Consider the following 24,117-nt stretch of genomic DNA (forward strand, 5'->3'; position numbering starts at 1 on the left):
CATATTATAAACCAGATTTTTTGGTAATTCTCCCCATGTTTAAGGTATTTATGTTGCCCGTGGCAGTATAGCCTTAGTTGTGGGGCAGGAGCAGAGGAGGGGAGTGTACATCGTTTTCTGTTTAAAAACAACAAAGGGCTTTGTGCCATAGCTTTCATTTATTTTTTTGTCAGTAATGATGTTAATATTTAATAATTTTGAATATTCAAGAACATTAAAGAATGTATGATATTTCTTTATCACAGAATTGGGGTTAAGATACTTTTCTAAGTGATACAAAGTACATAATCATGTTCATATGTGAGCTAATTTGTTGTTTGTTTTCGTAGGGGAATATATCCACCAGTTGTTAATGTTTGTCTATTCTTGATAGGTTAGATGGAGTCAGATTTGAAAATGAAGAAATTAATGTAATTGTCAAGAAAACTGGTAATAAACAAAAGCTAAGTCAGAAAAAATGGTAAGTTTGGAAATGAAGATAAACTTTTCATATCTAGATTTTGGGACCTAAGTGTGGAAACAGAGCTCTCCTTACTTACATATGAAGCAAAATGTGTAGGTGGATAGCCTCTTAATTTTACTAGCCTTACTCATTTCTGAAAATGTTGGAGAGCTCTTAAGGCAAATAGAATATTAACTGCTCAATAATACATTGATACAATTCATTTTTTTCTGATTACTTTCTAATGAAAGGAATTTTTAATATTTTTTCTTGGCCAAATTTTATGTTTTTTAATAAGTAGGTAATGATGTAAGCCAAAACAAAATAATTATGCCTCTTCATCAGAATGGTATTTCCTTTAGTATAAATTTTTTTCCATAGTAAACATACTATTCTAAATATATTAATTACTAAATTTTTGTTTTTAGGTATTTGTACTTTGTAGGTGAAAAGTTTGGGAGAAAAAACTGTGAAGGTGCCTGCACAGTACTTAGCACAGAATAGGTTGTACAAATAAGTAAACTGAAGCCCTTTGACTGTGATGTTGCTTACTAGGCATATTATTAACACCTGTCTTGTGATGAAAAAGGAAAGTCAGAAGAAAGACTGCTGAGTATTTATCTCTATTCATAGTTTCCCTTTCAAATAGTATCTTTATTTTAAGACATTTTTGTCTTTCCTAATGTGAAAGGAGATGAAGTACTTTTTTATGTATGTCTTCATGTTATTGATTCTCTGCCACTTTTAATTAGGAGAAAATCAAAAGTTAAGCTTCAGATCCTATAATGAATTTTCTTATTTGCTAAATATGTGAAGAAAGTGCTCTTGCTTCACTTAAATTTTATTTTTTTTAAGTTCGTTTCTATGTGATGTGACCATGAAATCAGTGGATGGAAAGGAATTCCCTTGTCATAAGTGCGTTCTTTGTGCTAGACTTGGTAGGTACATGTTTTAGTTAGTTGCAGATTTATTTGTTTTAGTATCATTTTACTATTCTTAATGAATTTTTTTTTTCTTTCAGAATATTTTCATAGTATGCTGAGTAGCTCGTGGATTGAGGTAGGATTTAAGTAGAAACCATGTAGGCTGGTAATAACACTTCATATTTTTGGGAAATTGCATACTAAAGAAATTCAAAACTATTTTAACTCAGTTTTTCTTTTGTATTGAACTTTATTTATGCTTAAGCCTGCTAGAAGATAGGAACATTTAGAAATGAAAATTGTTGCCAAAAGCTACTTAAATAAACTCCCCTATTATTATTTGGACTTGTATTTTGAATACCAGTCCGTTTCTTTTTTTCTCAGTTTTTCTTGATTCTTTTTCATGTTGCAAGCCATTTTAAAATTAAATGTATCTCATTTTAATTTTGTGTTTTATAAATGTTACGTTTGTGATTTCTGTTGTTTATCATACCAGTGACCTCGGATTGTAGTAGTATTTTGTAGTTTAAAGTTAATTCTTTTACTTTATTTTATTTAGGCTTCCAGTTGTGCTGCTCTGGAAATGCCAATACATTCTGACATACTGAAAGTTATTTTGGACTACCTCTATACTGATGAAGCTGTGGTGGTAAAAGGTATTAATAAGAGTTAGGACATTTTAGATATTTAAGATAAAATTGAAAATGATTAAAATCATGAATCTTAATTTCGTCTCTAATTGAAATATGTTATAAACAGCTTTAAATTTAGAATAAGCAATAGAGATGATTACTAATAGTAAAGGAATGAAAAAGAAAATTTTCATTACTTATGTGAAAATGAACTCTCTAAGAATTACTAATAATGGTTGAGATTAGATGTAATATTTTCATACCTAGCTACTTCTATGGTTGAGATGAAGAATTGACATTAGGGAGTATAGTTTTGACAAATAGTCTACAGAAGTTCTTTCTTGCGTATTTTTTCCCTTGTGCTAACATATCTGAAGTAAAAGAAATTAATAATTGAACCTGAATGGTGTACTTTGCATTTATATTCTCTGTCAGGCAACACACCGTGTTTTATTTACCAGGTGTCTTTAGTCATAGGAGTGGTGTACTTCTGTGTTCCATGGTATGTGTATAACACAATTTCTTTATTCCTCTGTTAATGGGCAACATTTAGGCTGTTTCTATATTTTAACTATTGTGAATATTGCTGCAGTGAACATGGGAATGCAGGTATGTCTTCAGGTCCTGATTTCAATTCCTTTGGCTGAATAATCAGTAGTGGAATTGCTGTATCATATGGTAGTTTTATTATTTTTAATTTTTGAAGCAGCCGCCGTACAGTTTTCATAGTTGCTGTACCAGTTATACTGCCATCGACAGGGCACAAGTTTGCCTTTTTGCCACATCTTAATCAGCACTTGTAAGATCTAAGAAGACATCTCATTGTGGTTTTGATTTGCATTTCTCTGACAAATAATGACATTGATTCCTTTTCATTTACCTTTTGGCCATTTGTATGTCTTCTTTGAACAAATGTCTGTTAAGGTCTTTTGCCCACTTTTTAATTGAGTTTTTGTTTGTTTGCCATTGAATTTGTAGGAAGTTACTTATGTACTTTGGATATTAATCTCTTATCAGATATGGTTTGCAAATATTTTCTCTGATTTCAAAGTTGCCTTTTCATTTTGTTAACTGTTTCCTTTGCTGAGGTTTTTAGTTTCATATAATATCACTTGTTTATTTTGCTTTTGTTACATGTGATTATGGTGTTACATCTAAAAAATCATTGCCAGTACCAGTGTCTAGCAGCTTTTCCCCTTTTTTCTCCCGGGAGTTTTATGGTTTCAGGTCTTACATTCAAGTCTTTAATGTACTTTGAGTTGACTTTTGTGGATGGTGTAAAATGAGGGTCAAATTTCATTCTCTTGCATGTGGATATTCATTTTTTCTGATGTCCTTTATTGAAGAGAAGACTGTCCTTTCTCCATTTTGTATTCTTGACACCCTTGGGTCCTTTCTCTTTACCTTTTGTGTATCTACTGTAGGTTTTTGCTTTGTGGTTACTATAAGATTTACATGTAATATAATATTAACAGTCTATTTTAAACTAATCACAACTTTTTCTAATGAAGTATGGTTGATTTACAATATTATATTGATTTCCAGTATACACCATAATGATTCAACATTTTTATTGATTATATTCCATTTAAAGTTAGAAAATAATGGCTCTGTTTCTCTGTGCTGTATAATATATCCTTGTTGCTTATTTATTTTATACATAGTCGTTTGTGTCTCTTAATCTTATAACCCTGTCTTGCCCCTCTCCCTTCCTACTCCCCACTGGTAACCACTACTTTGTCTCTGTGTCTATGGGTCTGTTTCTGTATTGTTACATACATTCATTTGTGTTATTTTTTTTAGATTCCACGATTCTACATATAAGTAATAACAGAGTACTTGTCTCTCTCTGACTTATTTCACTAAGCATAATATCCTCTAGGTCCATTGTTACAAATGGCATAATTTCATTCTTTTCTATGGCTGAGTAAATATTCCATTGTGTGTATGTATGTATATACATACACATCTTCTCTATCCATTCATCTGTTGGTAGATGGTTGGGTTGATTCCATCTCTGGACTGTTATTCACAACTTTGTGTGAAATACCTTTACACTTTTACTTCTCTCCCCCTTTGCCATTATTTCTTCAAATATTCTTTATGTTCTTTCCTTTTTCTTTCTGGGACTCCTATATGTATCTTGATACACTAGATAAAGTTCCACAGGTCTGTTACACTCAGTTTATTTTTATTCATTCTTTTTCTTCCTCAGATTAGATAATCTCCATTGACGTATCATTTTTATCTTTATTGATATTCTTAATTTTGTGAGACATTATTGTTGTACTTTTAGATTTTCAGATGTGATTTCCTTCAGTTCTTCAGATATATTTAAAATAGTTGATTTTAACTCTTTGTTTTAATAGTTCAGCATCTTGGCATTCTCAGGGACAGTTTCCCTTAGCTGCTTTTTTTCTGTATATACGCCATACTTGCATCTCTTTTCATCTTTCATAATTTTTGTGTTGGAAACTGGACATATTTAAATGACATAATGTAGCAACTGTTGAAATCAGGTTCTCCTCCTTCCCTAGAGTTTGTTTTTGCTGTTCATTTAGTGACTCTTTGGAACTAGTTCTGCAAAATTGATATTCTTTGTGGATATGTGCCCACTGAGATCTCTGTTTGATCAGCTTAGTGGTCAGCTAATAATTAGAATTTTTCTTACAGGCCTAAACTAGTAAAACTCTCAGCATTTGCCTGGAGGCTCTTTGTGTTGTGGCATGGCTTCAGTTCTTAGGCAGGCAGTGTACACAGTGTACAACTCTGCCCTAGCTTTTATTTCCTGCTTTTGCAGATTCTCAAGTTCAGCCAGAGGTAAGAGTTTTGGGATTTCTTAAGTATTTTCCTGGGCATTTGCACAGCCCTTCACATTTGTGTGGCCTTCTAGGTTCACAGGAATATGTTAAAATTTTTCAAAACCCCCTATGGATATTAGTATTAGCGCAGACTGCCATAACAAATCATATAGGCTGGGTGGCTTAAGCAGAAATTTATCATTCACAGTTCTGGAGGCTGGAAGTGTCAGATCAAAGTCTGACAAGGTTGATTTCTGGTGAGGATTCCCTTCCTGGCTTGTACAGGGCTGCCGTGTTACATCTTCACATGGCCTTTCCTCAGTACTTGTGTGTGGGTGTATTTGGAGAAAGAGAGAAAGTAAGTGAGAGGGTGAACCCATGTGAAGGGGGTTGGTAGGGGAAGATAGATCCCTGATGTCTCTTCTCAGGACACTAATCCTGTCAGATCAGCGCCTTACCCTTATGACTGCACCTAGCCTTAATCACTTCCTTAGAGGCCCCATTTCCAAAAACAGCCACACTGGGAATTACAGCTTCAACATGTGAATTTTCAGGGGACACTTTCAGTTCAGTCATGACAACATCTTTTTCCCTAGCTTTTTTTTTTTTTTTTAAAGTGTTTTTGATCTGCTGCTTTTTGGCTCTGTCCCTTGTCATTGTCTCAGGTAGCTTGAATGTTAAACAGTTGCTGCTAATTGTTTTTAATAAATGACCTTTACTGAGGCTGTTCACACTGGTCAAGCTTTTAGTTTGGTCAAATAAACCTGGGATTTCCAGGAAACTGTCAGACAGGTCAAATAATGACAGTTATTTGATAATGTCGCTCCCCAGCTGTTCTGTCGTCTCCTCTGTTGCTGCTCATTTCCACTGTGACTGCAGGACTGATGGTTTTCAAGACTGTTGTGGGGGAGAGGAGAGGAGGATCTACATAGCAGAAACTACAGAGTCCCAAAGCTCACTCTCTTACCAAGATTCAGCCATTTTTTTTGGATTCAGTGTTCCCTAAATTATTGCAAGTCATTGGCTAATTTCTAGAATTCTACAAGAGTTGATTTTTGATAATTTTTGTAATCTCATTGTTTTTGTAGAGGAGAAGAATTTTGGAAGTAGTCGTTAGCCTGCCATTTATAATGACTTCACCTCTCCCTCATTTTTTAAAAATTGGCTTTTCTACTTCATTTTCCCTTTTTAACCATTTTTTTTTTCTTTTCTTCACATGGTAGTGGTACTGGGTTTTTTTCCTATTTATCTTATTTTTCTTGTAGTAACTCAAGGGCATTGCTTAAGGTCGTTAATAGTACACTGGACCAAGTTTGTTTTAAATTAAAGAATTACTGTAGTTTAAAAAAAAGTACTCTTAGATGACCAGTTTTATTTTAAACAAGGAAGCCTAAGAGCATTATCACCTTTCCCTTTCTTCTTCCTTCCCCTCTCCTCTGTATGTATATGTATGTTCTTAACATACATGTAACTATTTAACATGTACCTGTGTATTACCTTTGATGATGAGATTTGACTTTCCCCTCTTAATCTGAGAAATGTTTGTCTAACAACATGAGAGATTTTTAAATAAGTCAAGCATTTCAGTGGCCCTTTAGACTGAAAAAGATCAACTCAAGTTGTACATTTTATGGTCCCAGGGCATTTGGGTGTTGTTTTTTTCTGCTCTCTACCTAGAAGATGGAAGTATTTTGATGTTACTATTACTGTTTGTCATATTTGCCATTTCAACATTTAGAAAATAATCCAGTTCTCTCTCTCATAGTGTCTTAATTACTTGAACTTTTTCTCCTAGGTGTAATGTTTACAAAATAATAGTAGAGTGACCTTTGTTTTCCTTTTTGTTTTTATTTTTTTTTAGAATCTCAAAATGTGGATTTTGTTTGTAGTGTTCTTGTGGTGGCTGATCAGCTTCTCATAACGCGATTAAAAGAGATCTGTGAAGTAGCATTAAGTGAAAAACGTGAGTGTTTGTAAATTAGAATCTTAATGTGTTTTCAGGTTGATCCAGGATTCACTGTATTTTATTGACTTTATGATGCCTTTTGGTAAAGTGCATGTTTTTGTATCATGAAACAGACATTTAAACTATTTTGTGTCATTATTTATAATTTACATCCAAATTTCAGAGGTGTTAATATATGAAAACATGTATATCTTAGTATTGAAATACATTAATTTTTTTGGAAATGCCATAAAACCTTGACTAATAAAGATGGCATGAAATTTATTTTGGAATTTGAAAGATGAGAGTTTGAAGGCAGAAATGTTTTACCCTTGTCCTGGGCTGTAAGTCTGTGTTTAGCTACCCATTTCCTGCTGTTTGCTGGAACTTTTGTGTAACCACTCCATTAATATATTTGATCAAAACACATTTCTTTTCTCTAAACTCTTTCTTTCTTTCTTTGTTTATTATTTCAGTTAATTACATGGCTGTCATCCTAACACTCAGTTTTGAAGCCCAAAGTTATCTTCTGTTATTTTGTTCCTTAAACTCAAATTGCAGCTGTCAAAACTGATTCATCCTACGTTGATTGCGTTTCCCTCACCTTTTTATTCTCACTGTCCGTGTGCTAGTGGAGATCACTGTTATCCATCCCTTCTGTGTGGTGGCATCGTAGTCTTTTAAGTCCCATTTCTCTCTTCTAACTTCTCTTTCTTTACTCTTTCTATAGGAAGTACTTATGTCTTCTATAATTTTAATATTTAAGATAAAGGTTAGATTTCCTTAGCCTGATATAAAGGTTTCTTGGCTTTCTAATCTTTGGTCTCTTTCATTGCCACTTCAGCAAGTGTGAAAGGTTTTCCTGTCAAGTGTTTCGAATTTATAGTTGCTAGTAGTTTGTCTTTGCTCTAGTTGTCTTATTTACTCACTTTTCTTGAATGGAGTATCTACTTCTTGGTTATCAAAAAGAGAACAATGACTCTGATCTTTTAAGCCATTCAGAAAAGGGAAATACTGTCCCACAGTGTCCAGAGGGGTATTGGTTTCAGGAGCTTCTATGGATATCAAAATCCGTGGATGCTCAAGTCCCGTATATAAAATGGTGTGGTACAGTGAATATAGCTGGCCCTCTGTACATGCTGCCGTTAAACTCGGGTATGGAGGCCAGCCGTACATTAAAATAAAGGACACAACATGCAATAGGTATAAAATACTAATATTTTCAGTTGTTCGGTTGACTTTCTTGGCATCCCCTGGATAGTCTTTCTTGGCTCCTGCTACACTGTTGCCTCTATTAATGAATTCCTTGATCTTTCCTAGAACCTCGCAAGAGAAGGGTTCAGCAGAATTTGCATCTCTGATAATTGGGCAATTCTTGTTCCCCACTGCACAACTCTCAAATTTTTATATGATCCATTTTTATTTCTGTGAAATGGGAGACTGAGTGTATCATTAGTTGAAACTTCATGTTAGTCAAGAGTGAGGCAGAGATCATTATTGTCTGCAGTTACAACTTTTGAATGAGTTACAAGGGGAAAGGAAAAAAGAAATAGAGGTATAGAAAACAGTTGTGTTCCTCGGTTGGCTGGGACTCAGAATAAATAAGGAAAAGAACAGAGAGGTTTTGGAAGCCAAAATTATATGCTCAGTAAGTAGAGTATTCTGGGACTGTCTCCAGCAAAACACATTTCATATATAAAGTTATATAAAGTAACAAAATCTAGCATCTTCTGTACAGTATTCCATATTCTGTACTGGTATGAAAAGCAATATGGTAAGATTTAGTTGTACTTGTTTTCTAAATATATAGTATGTGTATGTGTTTATATATGTAACATACCCAGGTAAAGTCTGATGTATTACTCAACATAAACATTTTATAGAATTTCATCAGTTTCTCTTAGTCTTTTGAAAATTCTTTTTTTTTGGTGGGGGTGGGGTGGGGATATAATTAGGTCATTTATTTACTTTTCTTTTACAGGAGGTCCTGGGGATTGAACCCAGGACCTTGTGCGTACTAAGCACATGCTCCACCCCTTTGAGCTATACCCTCCCCACCAGTTTCTCTTAGTCTTAAGAATATCTTTTTAGTTTTATGGAAGAGAGAATGTTTATTCTGTACTATATAAATGAAAAGGAATGTTGTTTATCAGTGAAAGTTAAAAATATTCCAAAAAGGTTAGCTGGAAGATTGTTGGTTCTTAGGTGTTTGCTTTTAGATGACATTGTAATGCACCTTCTGTATTTTCTTTTGCTTAAAATTTTATGTGTGTTCATTTCTCTCAGGGCGAATTATTTAAAATTACTTTGACATATTGGAATGGAAAATGAGTTCTACATTTGCCCTAGTATAAGCTATTTTTGGCAAGAAACTACTTTTCAGTTTTCCTTCTTCTAAGTGTTCAAACCTGACAGCTTGAGAAATAAGTATGTTTAATTTGCTGTAGTAACATGCCTTTCATCTCATTTTGCAAATCTTTTTTTCTTTGTAGTCACCCTTAAGAATGCTGCTATGCTACTGGAATTTGCAGCAATGTATAATGCTGAACAATTGAAACTGTCTTGTTTACAGTTTATAGGACTGAATATGGCAGCTTTACTTGAAGCAAGGTAAGTTGAGTGCATACAGACTGTTTCAAAACCACTTATTTACATATTAGATATGTTAGTACTTTAAAAGTGAATAATGATAAATTCCAGCTTTATAGAAAAAAAGTGAAAATGTAAGGGGATTTAATGATTCCATAAGTATTTGGATGCCTAATATATACCAGCAATTGCTAAGATACCGTGGTGAACAAATAGACATCTTTGCCCTCAGTGGAGCTTACACTGAAAAGTTGTGGGACAGTATTATCACAAGTATATTTTTTATATGTATTCATACCTCTTTGCTTGTTTTGTAATTTTGTAATTGTTACCGTGGCATTTGGAAACTAAGCCAGCACTTAATTGCATATAATTTGTTACTGGTTGATTTCTATTTTCGCTTTATATTCATTCACTCTTAAGATATTTCCTGTACTACATATTGATTCTTTGGTCAAACTTCGGCTGTAGCAGATGGCCTTAAAAATTTAGTTGGTCTGGTCTTATTACAAGCTCATATGCCTCTTGAAGCCTTAACATAGAAATCAATGAGTAATGAAATATTGTGTATGAAAAATGACACATTTTAAGTGAAAAAGTTAGCTAAATATATATATCCTGTTTTATAAGCCAATATTTTGTATTGTTTACCTGGATGGAAATAATTTGGTAAATGATAATGATTTAGGAGTCATAAACATTTTAGAATTAGAGAAATGTTGGAAATTTCATTCCATTGTTTTCATCTATTTTAGCAGTAGAATTTTTTAATGAAATAAATTTACAGATTTATTTTTTAGCATAAGGTCAAAATTGTATTATATTTACTCACTTAAGTCAGTGACGGGAAAATGAGTCTGTTTTGGTTAACAGAAATTTCAGATTACAGTCTTGGTGTCAGTTGCATTTTTAAAGTCAATATCCAGTGTACTTCTGTATTTTGTTTTAATTGTAATAATAGCCCACACTTACTGCCATAATAGTAGTTATTAATAGTAATAACAAATAATAGTAATATAATAGTTACATAATAATAGTAATAATCATAATACTGTGCCAGACAGAATTCTAAAAGTGTTATATAGATTCAGTTAATTTTCATGAAAATATTATGAAGTAGATTCTATTATATCTTCATATGAGGATGAAAAAACCCATGAACCTTTTTTTCCAAATAATCAAAATCTTGATCCATTTAATGAATTAGAAATCTTAATAATTTTTTGATAACTCACCTTTCAAAGTCAGGATGATGTTTAATGAAACTAATTGCAAAACATGATTGAAAGAAAAGCTTTCTACTATTTTTAAAAGGTGAATCATAGATTCTTAATAATTTGCCACTTAAGGGTTCAGTTTAGAGGAAATTCCTTTGACAGTTTAATACTTTGTTATTTTGTGAAAAATGCCTTTCAAATGCAAATTAATGTTAAAGGATATTAGACAATATCATTTCAAAATGCCTCTGGTATTTTAGTGTCCGGACCTAGCTAGGGTTTCAGAGTAAATTTAATTTTTTTGCTGACATTATATTAGTAATTCTAACCATAGCAATTTTTTTTACCTTACATTGTCGAATTAAACTTACTCAATTTGTTAGATAAGAATCAACGCAAATGTAAAACAAGCACCAAATCAATCTAAAATATGATACTGGAAAATGATGTGTCACACTGCTGTTGTTCAGTTATTATGTTGTGACAGGAGTGTCAGCTGAACTATTAATATTTAAGGGTGTCACAGGTGCTTTGGTGAATAACTATGTAAGTATTCATGCATAACTTCCATTAAAACAAAGATTTGTGTAAGTATAACCATGTCTAATCAAATATGTGTTTGCTAGAAGTGTAAATAAATATGCACAGAGATACTAAGAAAGGAAGGCATCAAAACTGACATAACATCACAGCTTAATTATCTTTAAAATGTTAAAAAAAAAAAAAAACCTGTATAGTACAGGTTTGAATATGCTTGTTTTGTATGAGTTGTAAAAATGGTTTGAAATATATTTTATAATGTAAACTTTGATTTAAATTTTTACTGATGCCTCAAAGTACCTCTCTAGAACCTGAGAGTTCCTTAAAATCTGCTTTGAATGCAGTTGAACTAGTCCTAACATCATTTTACACGTGAAGGTACTAAAGCCTAGAGAGATACAGTGAGTTGCTCAAGGTCATGCAGGTAATTGGGAGCAGTGATAATTCTAAATGGAATTCAGGTACCTGATAGGCCATCGTTCTATCAATATAGTATTCTTTCTGTAAAGGTTTTATCACTTATTTATAAGAGTTGTTTTGAGTTTTATTCAAGATGTTGTCTAATGTGTATGAAATATATAACAACACACACTTCCAAGAAGAATTTGCTGCAACTGGCATATTAATGCTTTAAAAAAAAAAACTTACTTACTCAACAATATAAAATGTCTCTTTACATTTGGAAAACTCGACAGGTATTAAATTACTTGAGTCTTAAGATAGAATTTTATATCTTACTCTTAGGTCCCTTGATGTTTTAAGTGATGGTGTTTTGAAGGATCTTTCTGTGTATTACCGAAAAATGGTAAGGTTTATGTTGTTTTCAGTGATAATATCAACTGAAGCAGTTTATTTTGTCAGACTTCTCAAAGGAATAATTTCCTAATGAATTCTGATACGTTAGGATTTTTTAAAACTGAGGATATTGAATTTCTCTACAGATTCCACAGATAAATATAATAATCAAAATTAAAGATATTTAATAATAAAATAATATCTATTTTAATTGCTTTATAAATGAAAGTTATTGAAAGCTTTGGAGTCTTTTGTTATTATTTACCAAAGATCAGGATGGTGCAGAAACATGGATTTTTAAAAATTTTATTATTTATTTTTATTGAGTTAGCACTGATTTATAGCATTATATGTTTCATGTGTACAACATATTTCTACTTCTATATACCCTACAGCTTTCTCACCACCAAAAGTTTAACTTCCATCTGTCACCATAGTTGATTCCTTATACCCCCTGTCACTTTTCCCCTTCCCCTTCTCCCTCTGTTCTCTGTATCTATGTGTTTGGGTTTTTTGTTTCGTTTTGGTTTTGGTTTGTTCATTTATTTTGTTTGTTTATTAGTGTTTTATATGCCATCTATGAGTGAACTCATATAGTATTTGTCTTTCTTCCTCTTGACTTATTTTGCTTAGCATAATACCTTCAAGGTCCATCTCTGTTGTTGGAAATAGCATGATTTCATCTTTTTTCATGGCTGAATAGTATTCCTGTGTGTGTGTGTGTGTGTGTGTGTGTGTGTGTGTGTGTGTGTTACATCTTTATCCATTCATCCATTGATGGGCACTTAGGTTGTTTCCATATCTTGGCTATTATAAATAATGCTATAGTGAACATGGGGATGGCATATATCTTTTTAAATAAGTGTTTCTTATATTCTTTGTATAAATACCCAGAAATGTTATAGCTGAGTATCATATGCTAGTCTGTTATTAATTTTTTGAGAAATCTTTATACTGTCTTCTGTAGGGACTGCACCCATTTACATTCCCACCAACAGTGTATAGGTTCCCTTTTCTTTACATCCTTGCTAACACATGTTATTTCTTGTCTTTTTGATGATAGCCATTCTGATAGGTGTGAGGTGATATCTCATTGTGGTTTTGATTTGCATTTCCCTAATAAGTGTTGCTGAACATCTTTCCATGTGCCTACTGGCCCATCCGTATGTGTTCTTTAGAAAAATACATATTCAACTCCTTTGCCCATTTTTTTAATCAGGTGTTTTTATTGTTTACTGAGTTGTATAAATTATTTTCAGATATATCATTTGCAAATATCTTCTCCCATTTAGTAGGTTGTCTTTTCATTTTATTGATGGTTTCCTTTGCTGTGCAAAAGCTTTTTAGTTTGATGTAATTCTATTTGTTTATTTTTGCTTTTGTTTTCCTTACCTGAGGAGACATATCGAGAAAGATATTGCTAAGACTGATACCAAAGAGTGTATTTCCTGTGTTTTCTTCTAGGAGTTTTATGGTTTCAGGTCTTATATTCAAGTCTTTAATCCACTTTGAATGAGTTGATTTTTATGTATAGCTGTGAATTAGTGGTCTACTTTCATTTTTTTGCATGTGGCTGTTCAGTTTTCCCAGCATCATTTGTTGAAGAGATTGTCCTTTCTCCATTATATGTTCTTCGGTTCTTTGTATAAACTAATTGTCCATATTTGCAAGTGTTTATTTCTGGGCTTTCAATTCTGTTCAGATATCTTTGCATCTGTTTTTCTGCCAATGCTGTTTTGATTACTATGGCTTTGTAATATAGTTTGAAACCAGGGAGTGTGATGCCTCCAGCTTTGTTCTTTTTTTCTCAGGATTACTTTGACTACTAGTGGTGTTTGGTGGTTCCATATATATTTTAGATCTTTTTGTTCTATTTCTGTGAAACATGTGCTTGGGATTTTGATAGGGATTGCATTGAATTAGACTGCTTTAGGTAATATGGACATTTTTATAATTTATTCTTCCAGTCCATGAGCACGGAATACCTTTCCATTTATTTGTGTCTTCTTCAGTTTCTTTAAACAATGTCTTAGTTTTCAGTGTAAAGGTCTTTCACGTCCTTGAATTTTATTCATAGGTATTTTATTTTTGTTGCCATTGTAAATATGATTGTTTCCTTAATTTCTGTTGGTGATTGCTTATTGTTAGCATATAGAAATATGTGTGTGTGTGTTGAGTTTGTATCATGCAACTTTACTGTTTATTATTTCTAATAGTTTTCTGGTTGAGTCTTCAGGGTTTTCTATATATAAGTCATCTGGAAATAGTGACAGTTTTACTTCTTCCTTTCTAATTTGGATGCCTTTTATTTATTTTTTTTTCTAGTCTAATTGCTCTGGCTAGCACTTCTGATACTATATTGAATAAGAGTGGTGAGAATGAGCATCTTGTCTTAATTCCTGATCTTAGAGGTACAGCCTTCAATTTTTCATCATTGAGTATGTTAGCTATGGGTTTATCACATACAGATTTCATCATGTTGAGATACATCCATTCTGTAACCCACTTTCTGGAGACTTGTATCATAAATGGGTGTTTAATCTTGTTAAATGCTTTTTCTGTATCTGTTGATATGATTATATGATTTTTATCCTTAATTTTGTTAATATGGTGTATCATATTGATTGATTTGTGGATGTTGAACCATCCTTAAATCCCTGGTATAAATCCCACTTGATCATTTTATGGTCCTTTTGAAGTATTGTTGAATTTGGTTTGCTAATATTTTGTTGAGGATTTTTGCATCTATGTTCATCAGTTGGCCTGTGATTTTCTTTTTTTGTGTTGTCTTTGTCTGGTTTTGGTATCAGGATGATATTGGCCTTGTAAAATGAGTTAGAAGGCATTCTCTCCTCTTCATTTTTTGGAGGTTTGAGGATAGGTATTAGGTCTTTGTTTGCTAGAAATCACCTCTGAAGCTGTCTGGTCCTGGACTTATTTTTAAAGGCTTTTTGATTACTGTTTCAGTCTCTGTGCTAGTGATTGGTCTATTCAAATTTTCTATTTCTTCATGAGTCAGTCTTGGAAAGGTTGTATGATTCTAAGAATTTGTCCATTTGTTCTAGGTTTTCCAATTTGTGTATTCTCTTAATAATCCTTTATATTTCTGTGGTATCTGTTATTTTTTTCTCTTTAATTTTTTATTTTATTTATCAGGCCTTCTCCTTTTTTTCTTAGTGAGTCCAGCTGATGATTCATCAATTTTGCTTATCTTCAAAGAACTGACTCTGGGTTTCATTTATCTTTTCTATTGTCTTCTCTATTTCATTTATGTCTTCCCTGATCTTTACATTTCCTTCTTTCTACTAACTTTGGGCTTTGTTCTTTTTTCTAGTTCTTTAGGTGTAAGTTTTTCCTGTTTCTTGAGGTAGGCCTTTATTGCTACAAAGTCTTAGTACCACTTTTGCTGTATACCGTAGATTTTGGTATGTCATATTTTCATTTTCATTTGTTTTAAGGTGATTTTTTTATTTCTCATTTGATTTCTTCATTGACTCAATAGTTGTGCAGCATGTTGTTCATTCTTTACATATTTATGGTTTTTCCAGTGTTGTTCTTCTTGGTTTCATATCATTGTAATCATAAAAGATGTTTGATAGGATTTCAGTCTTAAATCTGTTGAGACTTGTTTTGTGTCCTGACATATGATCTATTCTTGAGAAAATTCCATGTGTGCTTGAAAAGAATGTGTATTCTGCTGCATTTGGATGAAATGTTCTTTTCAAATCTATCAGATATATCTGGCCTGTCATTTCAGTTAAGGCCACTGTTTCATTGTTGACTTTCTGTCTGGATGATCTATTCGTTGATGTAAGTGGGGTGTTAAATGTCCCCAACTATTGTGTTGCTATCAATTTCTCTCTTTGGTTCTGTTAATAATTGTTTTATATATTTTAGTGCTCTTATGTTAGGTATACATACATTCATCACTTTTATGTCTATTTGATGAATTGTCCTCTTTATTATTATATACTGACCATTTTTGTCTCTTGTTAAGTTTTTGGCTTGAAGTCTATTTTGTCTGGTATAAGTATGACTGCAGCTGCTTTCTTTTGCTGCCATTTGCTTGGAGTATCATCTTCCATCCCTTCACTTTGAGCCTATGTTTGTCTTAAAGCTGAGAGGAGTCTCCTGGAGACAGCTTATAGTTGGGTCTTGTTATTTCATGCACCCAGCTACTGTGTCTTTTGATTGGTGAATTCAATACATTTACATTTAGGGTGATTATTGATAGATGAGGACTTAGTTCTGAAATTCCACATTTTGTTTTTTGGTTGCTCGATATTCCATTGTTTCTTTTTCCTTGTGCTTTTGTCTGTCATTTTGGTTTGGTCGTTTTATTTATTTTTCTCAGTTTCCTCTTTTTTTATGTTTTGTTTCTCTGTTCTATAACTTGAAGTTTGGTCATTGCCCTGAGCTTTGTACAAAATGTCTCATAGATAAAATAGTCTTTTTTTGGCTGATACTATGTTATCTTCATTTACCTATAGAAATTTTCCTCATCCCGTTTTATGTTTTTCTCAAATTATCCCTTTTAATGTTGTGAGTTTGTTACCAAACAGAAATAGCTGTAGTTATTTTTCGGCTTACTTTTTTTCTGTCTTTAACCTTTATGCTATAATAAAGTGTTTTAAAAACCTGATAAAGAATTGCAATTTTCTGATTCTGTTTTATCATCTTGCTCAAAGTTGTGTGTACTTTTGCCTCTGTTACTATTAGGAGAGCTCCTTTGAACATGTCTTGTTGGCAGATCTAGTTTTTTTGTTTGTCTAGAAAAGCCTTTATTTCTCCTTCATATTTGAATAACTTCTCTGCATAGAGTATTCTTGTGTGACACTTTTTATCTTTTAGCATTTTGAGAATGTCGTTTCACTCCCTCCTGGCCTTTGGGGTTTCTGCTGAGACATCTGCTGATAGCCTAATGAAGTTTCCTTTGTAGGCTATCATCCTTTTTTCCCTGGCTGCCTTTAAAACTCTTTCTTTATCGTTGACTTGACAGTTTTAATATAATGTCTTGGAGAAGGTCATTTTGCATTGAGGTAATAGGTGTTTTCTTAATTTCATGGACTTGCATATCCAGTTCCTTCCCCAGGTTTGGGAAGTTCTGTTATTATTTGTTTAAAAAACAACTCTGCTCCCTTCTCTCTCTTTCCTCCTTCTGGGATACTCATTATCCCAGTGTTGTCCTTCCTAAAACAGATAGCTCTTGTAGAATTTCCTCAGTTTTTTTGGTATCTTATTTCTCTTTTCTATTTGTATCAATTTAAGATTTTTTTACCTTTGAGCTTGCTAATTCTGTCTCCCACATGGTCTGCTTTATTGCCATTGCTTTTCTAATGCATTCTTAATCTCTCTTATTGAATTCTTCAGCTCCAGCATTTGTTTGGTTCTTTTTTAGAGTTTCAGTCTCTTTGGTAAAATATTCCTTCTGTTCATTAATTTTATTCCTGGGCTCATTAAACTGCCATTCTGACTTTTCTTGTAGCTCACTGAGTTCCTTCATGACAGCTGTGTTGAATTCTTGATCAGTGCGATAGCAGTAGTCATGATTTTGGTGTCTGGAGAATTGTTATTTTCTTTTTGTAGTATAGTGTTAACTGCTTCTTTGTGGTGCTCAATGAATTGTTCCCCTGCAGGGGCACTTGAAGTTAATGACAGGTTAGAAGTTAGAGACTTCTTTTGCTTTCCAGTAGGTGGCATTACAACACAAAGTTTTGGTTTCTCTTACCTGAGCTGTCTTTAGTTATATTTGAGAGTTGGTACTTTCAAGGCTCCATCGTCTCGGTAAGAGGAGTGCCTCTGTGCCTTCTTTATTGCTTCTTGTGCCTCTAGGGTTCTTACTGCCTTTCTTTTCCCACAGCTGCTGTCATCACTGGGATAGTGGGTTCTTCCCCAGTGTCCTGGATTCCTTGAGTTACAAACTCTGCAGTGTGAAGGGAGGAGGATAATGGGGGTGGGGGGAGAGTCAAGGTTGCACAGGTACCTCTGCTGTGTCCAGTGTTGTAAGGTTAATGGGCTCTGCCACTGTGCTGGGGGACTCTCACTGTGGATGGTGGGCAGGGGCATGGGCTGGGTTCCAGGGCACACTGCCACTGCTACCCAATTATTTGTGGTTATGAGCGCTGCTCTGTTCAGGATGCCAGGGCTGTGTGCACCACCTCACCTGCTGCTACTGGGTTCTCTGAAGCTGTGGGCTCAGCTGCCATGGTTAGAGGCCCAGAATTGCAGGCGACTCCACTGTTCCCTCAGTTCCACCTACTCTGTGTGCTCTAGTCCAGCCATCTTTAGCTGTACAAATGTGTGGAAGTCTCTGGTGTCTGAGTGGGTTGGGCAGAGGCTCCTTTGTTTAGCGGTGGATGGTGGTTGTATTAAAGGGGAAAGATACAGGTAGCTTTTCAGTCCACCATGGTGCTGATGTCATTCCTCTGCAAATTTTGTATTTAAAAAGTGGCATCTTTTTCCCTATAGATTCCAGCAATGGATAGAAGAGTCATTACACCATATCAAGATGGACCAGATATTAGCTATTTGGATGTAGAAGATGGTGATGTCTTTTTGAAAGAAGAAATAAACTTGGAACAAAATTATTCGTAAGCTCTGTTTTTTGTTTTTGTTTTTTTCTTTTTCTCCTTTCCTTCTCCCTCTATCCCCAGTCTTTACACTACTGACACTTTCATATTGGTACTGAAAGAAAAAGTGAGAAACCTGACATAAAAAATAGATATTCATGTTCATTCTTAGCCTTGATAAAATATGAAGTAAATATAATTAATATTTGCAGGTATAACAGAATTAAGTATAAATATGAAAGGAATGTAGCCTTACGGTTAAGTATATTGGGTTAAGTAAGTGCGTTCATGTTAACTATGTTTTAAAACCTTGCTGAGATTATAGTAAAGAAATAAAAAAGGCATGTTGTGCTTAAGCAGAGAGAACAGGAAAAGAGTAAATGGCAGTCAGCGGATGTTAACAGTTTTAGACCTTGGAAAGTGGCAGCTGAGCAGTAATGACTTAAAATAGAAAAACTGAATTCTGGAAAGGCTTAAGAATTAGAGGCACTAGGTTTATAAGGACCGGGGTAAGTAGTTGAATTTGGAAAAGAGCATTTTTTGAGATTTTTTTTCAAATAGCATCAGTCTCTTCCTGAGGCCCATTCAACCAAGTGATTGCCCCTCTTCCGTCTTGGCCAAAGACTAGAGGGTCTCCTTCTGGAGAGGGTGAGCCAAGGGGAGTGCATCAGCCACTCCTCTGGATCCCTCTGTAAAGAGAGCCCTACTGGCTCAAGAGAGAGTACCTGCAGTGGCTGGCGTTTGGGAGTCCTCCAACAAAATACCCCAGGTCCTACATGATCGTTCTGCTGACCATTCGACAAGTCCTGCTTAGAATTTCCAGTCTGCACTTTAGACTCGCTTACCAGCTGGTTATAAAATTACTTTTTTTCTATTTGGTAAATGATCTGTTAAAATAAAATTAGGGGGTGTTAAAGTCATTTACTATATATATGTGTGAGTGTGTATATATGTGTGTGCATAATAATCAGCTGTGTAGCTCACTTTTTAGTTCCAGCAATTTTTTTTTAAACTCTTTTTCTAGAGTTTGGTATTAGCCATTTGGGATAGTTGAAGTTTATAGATATCTGACTTAGACGTATGGCATATTATTATATTAAAAGTTATAATAAAATTAACATTGACATAAATCTATTAACCTTTACAAAATAATAGTATCCACAGCTGACCCTGTGTAACTGTGGATGAGTTATATAATGAGATGTGAAACAAGGCAATTGTAGTTCTTAGATAATTTTATTTTCCCTTTCCTGAATCAGTAAAACTTAATTCAGGGAATTATGCAGCCCTTGAAATACTTTAAAAATTATCATCAAATATTTCTAGTTCAAGATCATAGTTTATAATAGATTGTGTGTGAATGTGTCCAGTATTTTACTTTTCAAAATATTTTCATATATACCAACTTGTTTCTGACTTACAGAAATGCTAGAGTTAGAACAAGTGATAGTATCACACTGAGGTTCAGTGAAATTGAGTGATTTGCTCCACACCACATAGGTAAATGGTCCCAGAGCGTGCATATCCTTCCATGTTGTTGTGTTCTCTGTTTGACCAGCATGCTAGATTCTGTTGCTCAAAAGGCATCGTTCTTCTGCTGTTTCATCTCTAACTTATTTTTTTTAAATGACTTTTTGTTTGCTCTTTTCCTAGGGAAAGTATGTTCAAGAAGACAAAAACAAAAGCAAAAAAGAAGCCACGTAAGCGATCAGATAGTTCTGGAGGTTATAACCTTTCAGATATTATTCAGAGTCCACCATCTACAGGTGAGTGGAAAGTGTTTTAGGGTATATTTTCTGATCTAAACTTTCAAATCTCTATTCCTTATCTAATTCATTTAACATATGTGACTGAATAAGATTTATGTTTTTAGAAAGACCACTCTGTCTAGTGACATAGAGGGCTAGAGGTAGGCAAAACATGGCAGGGATACTGTTATCATGTGGGTTCAGTTTACACACACACACAAGTATCAGTGATCCAGGTGAGATGCCAAGTGGGATGTGCATAAGGAGGTGCCATCCAGTAGTACAATACAACACGTTTTGGATCAGGCATTATGTGAGCCTGTTTGAAAGTAAGGTTATGTAGTTTTTCTAAAATTTTTTTCCTAATTTTTTATTTTGAAAATCTTCAAGTTACTAAAAAGGTGAAAGAAAAATACCCCGAATACCTTTATACCCTTTATCCAGATTTCTAACCTCTTACCACATTTGCTTTTCCTTGCAGGCTTTGTATTGCATGCTGTCTTCTCTCATCCCCCAAACATTCTACACGTGCACTTTTTACTTTTTCCTGAGCCACTTGCAACTAAGCTGAAGACATGACTCCCCCACCCCCCCTTGCTAATATGAATCTTCTAAAAATAAGGATATTCTTCTATACAACCGCAGTACCATTATCATTAGGCCAGTGATACTGTAGATTCTCCCACATTCTAGATATCTCTGATTAGATCCAGATTGAAACTACCTAAATTTTAATAAGTTTCTTTAGACAAAAATTGAAGTGTGACAAAAAAATAATGAGACTACAGTGTGGCTTTCAGAACTAGTAATATCTTTAACAATAAAACACAAATTGGTGCAGTTTCTATCAGCAGGATGTTCATAGTCAGTCAGCCTTATACAAGCAACTTTGAAAAAAACAAGTGCACATTGTCCCTGTGAAAAAAAATAGCTATTATTCATTGCAAAGAAAAACATATTTTTATGTTTAACAAGATACTACAAATGAGGTACTTGACATGTTCAATAAATCTGAAAGGAATAAATAATATCAAGAATAGTTGTTTTACATCTGTATCCCCTGATTCCTATTTTAGGACCTTTTAAAGTTTAAAATTCTGTAATTTTATGTTCTCTGTGTTACATGAATTACCTCTAATCATTAGAAGGAGGCATAGGTGGGTTGATGGAAGGATTAATAAATGGACAGGCAGTCGTGAAACCGGTGATTTTTCAGATACCTAAAAGATTTATAGAAAAAGTGGATATTTGGTTTGCTTTTAATGATGTTATTGTTAGCGCATGTTTTAGAGTCTTAGCATTTCAGAGCTGGAAAATACAGTAATGAACTGATTTATGCTCCTTCCTTTAAATTTGAGGAAACAAGCTCAAAAGTTAAGTGATTTGAGGTAGTAACAGACAGAAATATAATTTATTTTCTTGATTCCAATTCTGTTTTCTTCCTACTGTACCACTCTCTCTAGGCCAAAGCAAATGATTGAAAGGTTAAATTTAATTGGGGTCCCAAAAAACCTATTCAGCAAATTTCATCAAGGACAGTCGTGTGAAGGCTTATCTTTTGTTTGTGTCGATCCTTAAAGTTAGACAGAAGGCATTCTGTGAAAACGTTTTTTATCAAAAATAATTGTTGGCTACTTAAATCATCTTTTTAATTCATTAGGTTTATTTCTAACTGACTGCGTTCCAGTATTAAATATATTCTCTTTTATAAAAAATTGCTACTCTTAAAAATATTTAAAAGATTGTGGGGGAAAAATATTTGATGTTATTTCCAAACTGTTTTAACAATAACAACAAAAAAAGGCATGTGTCTTGTCAAGGTGATTTACTTTAAAAAACAAAACTTACTGAATTTATTCGAGATGATATGTTTTATTTATTTTCAAATCAATTGTACAACTTTTAGTTACAGTTCATATAATGAGTTTATTTTGCCACTTCATTTAGACTGTACTACATTTTAAATATGAAAATAAATGCATGAACCAAAGCAAAAGTTTTTTTACTCTGTTATTACTTGAAATAGTTGATCTGCTAAAGAACTTGGACCAGGTGTAGCAGGGAGATAAGTATTTAGCTTGCCTAAGAGAAGAAATGGTTTACACGTTTCATAACAACTCATGCTTTAGGTGATAAGCTAATTGAAAATAGCTCTCCGTCTGTAGGTCTTTTGCAGAAGGAAAACTCTCAGACAGGCCACCGTTGGCTTCAGCAAGGCCTCTGCTGCTGGGTCAGTCTGCTGGTTAGATGAGTGGCAGACAGAAGCGTTATAGCCTCCCGCACAGGCTGGGGCTGCTCCCCTTCTGCATAAGTGCAGAGGCAGGTGCAAAAGGGGAGCGGTCTGGAGTTTATTAATTTTGTCTTCCTTCTTTATTTTTATGAGGGGGGAAAAAGTTCTGAATCACTTCTTAAATTAGATACCAAAGAACTGTATTCCTCAGGTTCACTGTATAATTGATGTGTAATTGAAATGAATAAAACTGTTTTAAAATCTCCATTTCAGGTTTTCAGTTCAACTGATTTCTTCAGTTAGCTTGAATTATTAAGCTTTTGGTACAGAGAGTCTAATTGTTACTGAATCTGGATAAATGGAAGTTTTTAGCACTATTTAGTTCATTAAATGTAATACATATATGTGTAATGTATATGTGTTTAATATTTAAAATTGTTTTACCTTTTAGGATTATTAAAGTCTGGTAAGACCAATTCTGTAGACTCTCTTCCAGAACTGTTGACATCAGACTCTGAAGGAAGCTACGCAGGAGTGGGTAGTCCTAGAGATTTACAGTCCCCTGATTTCACAACAGGATTTCATTCAGATAAGATTGAGGTTTGTTTTTATTTGTTTATAAATGCACTATCTTCGTCAGACTTTAGTTTATAGACAGTTTACTTTTTCATTATTTTTACTCTAACTTTAAAACACTTCTGACTGGTTTATAAGAAAATATAATTTAATGACATGTAGTATTAGTTTTCTCAAATTTGCCTAATACTTCTAGTTTTAAAGATTTCAGTGGCAGTTTTGAGCCCTTTATTATGTTGAATTTTAAACTTTCTGCAATAAAATGTAATATTGATGTTAAAATATAGCAATACTGTATAGACATACTGAAGTATATATTTATGACTAAATTACTTGAAATTTATTTTGTGAACTGTCAGGTAACACCAGCTAAAAACTGTTGAAGGAAGATGCTTTTTGAAAGTAAGCCTAATTTCAGAATCTGTATGGTGTCTTCCCTCCATGGAGGGAGCTGGGGCAGTGAAGCTGGAGTGAAAGTCTCCTTGTCTAGCACAGCTGACACTGAGTTGCTAAATTCCTAGTCTGGTCGACTCTGGGGAGGCCACTTTTTAGACATCTCTTAACATTTTACTCCATAATTGTTAATCATTAGGGAAGGAAAATGTTTACTTTAGTAGCTAATTTTTTTCTAACCTCTATACATCCACTGAACGTATTAAAACTTCTAGAAATTTATGAGACAATAGAAAATTTTCTCTTTCTTATTAGAGTCTTCTAGGCCTCAAGGATTGATTTGACACATTTTTTGTGATTTTTAATACAGGGTAGAAGTTTGGGGGCAATTTCATACTAGCACTGAGGTTGGTGTGAAAGACAGTTGAGGTTTAAAGGAAGGTTGAAGACATGCTGTGAATGTCTAGCGGTAGTATAAGAGTCTATCCTGGCAGTGGAAATACCATTTCAGTAACTTCCTTGACCTTTTGTAATAGCAATAGTTAATTTAGGGTCTTTTTTGAAGTGTTTATATTATTTGGCTTTAATTTTATTCAGAGTCCTTTAATTATACCCATAGTGAATTATATGACATTTATACCAAACTTTCATTCTGTTTCATTTTAAAGTCATGGACATTAATGTTACTGCTTCATATCGTATTTAAGAAACTTTCAT

At 33.7% G+C, this 24,117-nt stretch overlaps 1 protein-coding gene across 2 annotated transcripts in view; it reads left to right on the forward strand.

Moving 5' to 3' along the window:
* The window catches only part of IBTK (inhibitor of Bruton tyrosine kinase), an 81,081-nt gene that overhangs the window by 32,103 nt on the left and 24,861 nt on the right, over positions 1 to 24,117 (forward strand). For both annotated transcript variants that reach the window (XM_074368697.1, XM_074368696.1), the window contains exons 13-22: positions 374 to 460; positions 1,298 to 1,380; positions 1,464 to 1,501; positions 1,925 to 2,021; positions 6,660 to 6,761; positions 9,236 to 9,353; positions 11,834 to 11,894; positions 18,353 to 18,474; positions 20,107 to 20,219; positions 22,883 to 23,031. In XM_074368697.1, the coding sequence (XP_074224798.1) occupies positions 374 to 460; positions 1,298 to 1,380; positions 1,464 to 1,501; positions 1,925 to 2,021; positions 6,660 to 6,761; positions 9,236 to 9,353; positions 11,834 to 11,894; positions 18,353 to 18,474; positions 20,107 to 20,219; positions 22,883 to 23,031 (970 nt within the window). The remainder of the gene's footprint in view (positions 1 to 373; positions 461 to 1,297; positions 1,381 to 1,463; positions 1,502 to 1,924; positions 2,022 to 6,659; positions 6,762 to 9,235; positions 9,354 to 11,833; positions 11,895 to 18,352; positions 18,475 to 20,106; positions 20,220 to 22,882; positions 23,032 to 24,117) is intronic.

The sequence above is a fragment of the Camelus bactrianus genome, chromosome 8 (assembly GCF_048773025.1).
Source record: "Camelus bactrianus isolate YW-2024 breed Bactrian camel chromosome 8, ASM4877302v1, whole genome shotgun sequence".
Classification (NCBI taxonomy): domain Eukaryota; kingdom Metazoa; phylum Chordata; class Mammalia; order Artiodactyla; family Camelidae; genus Camelus; species Camelus bactrianus.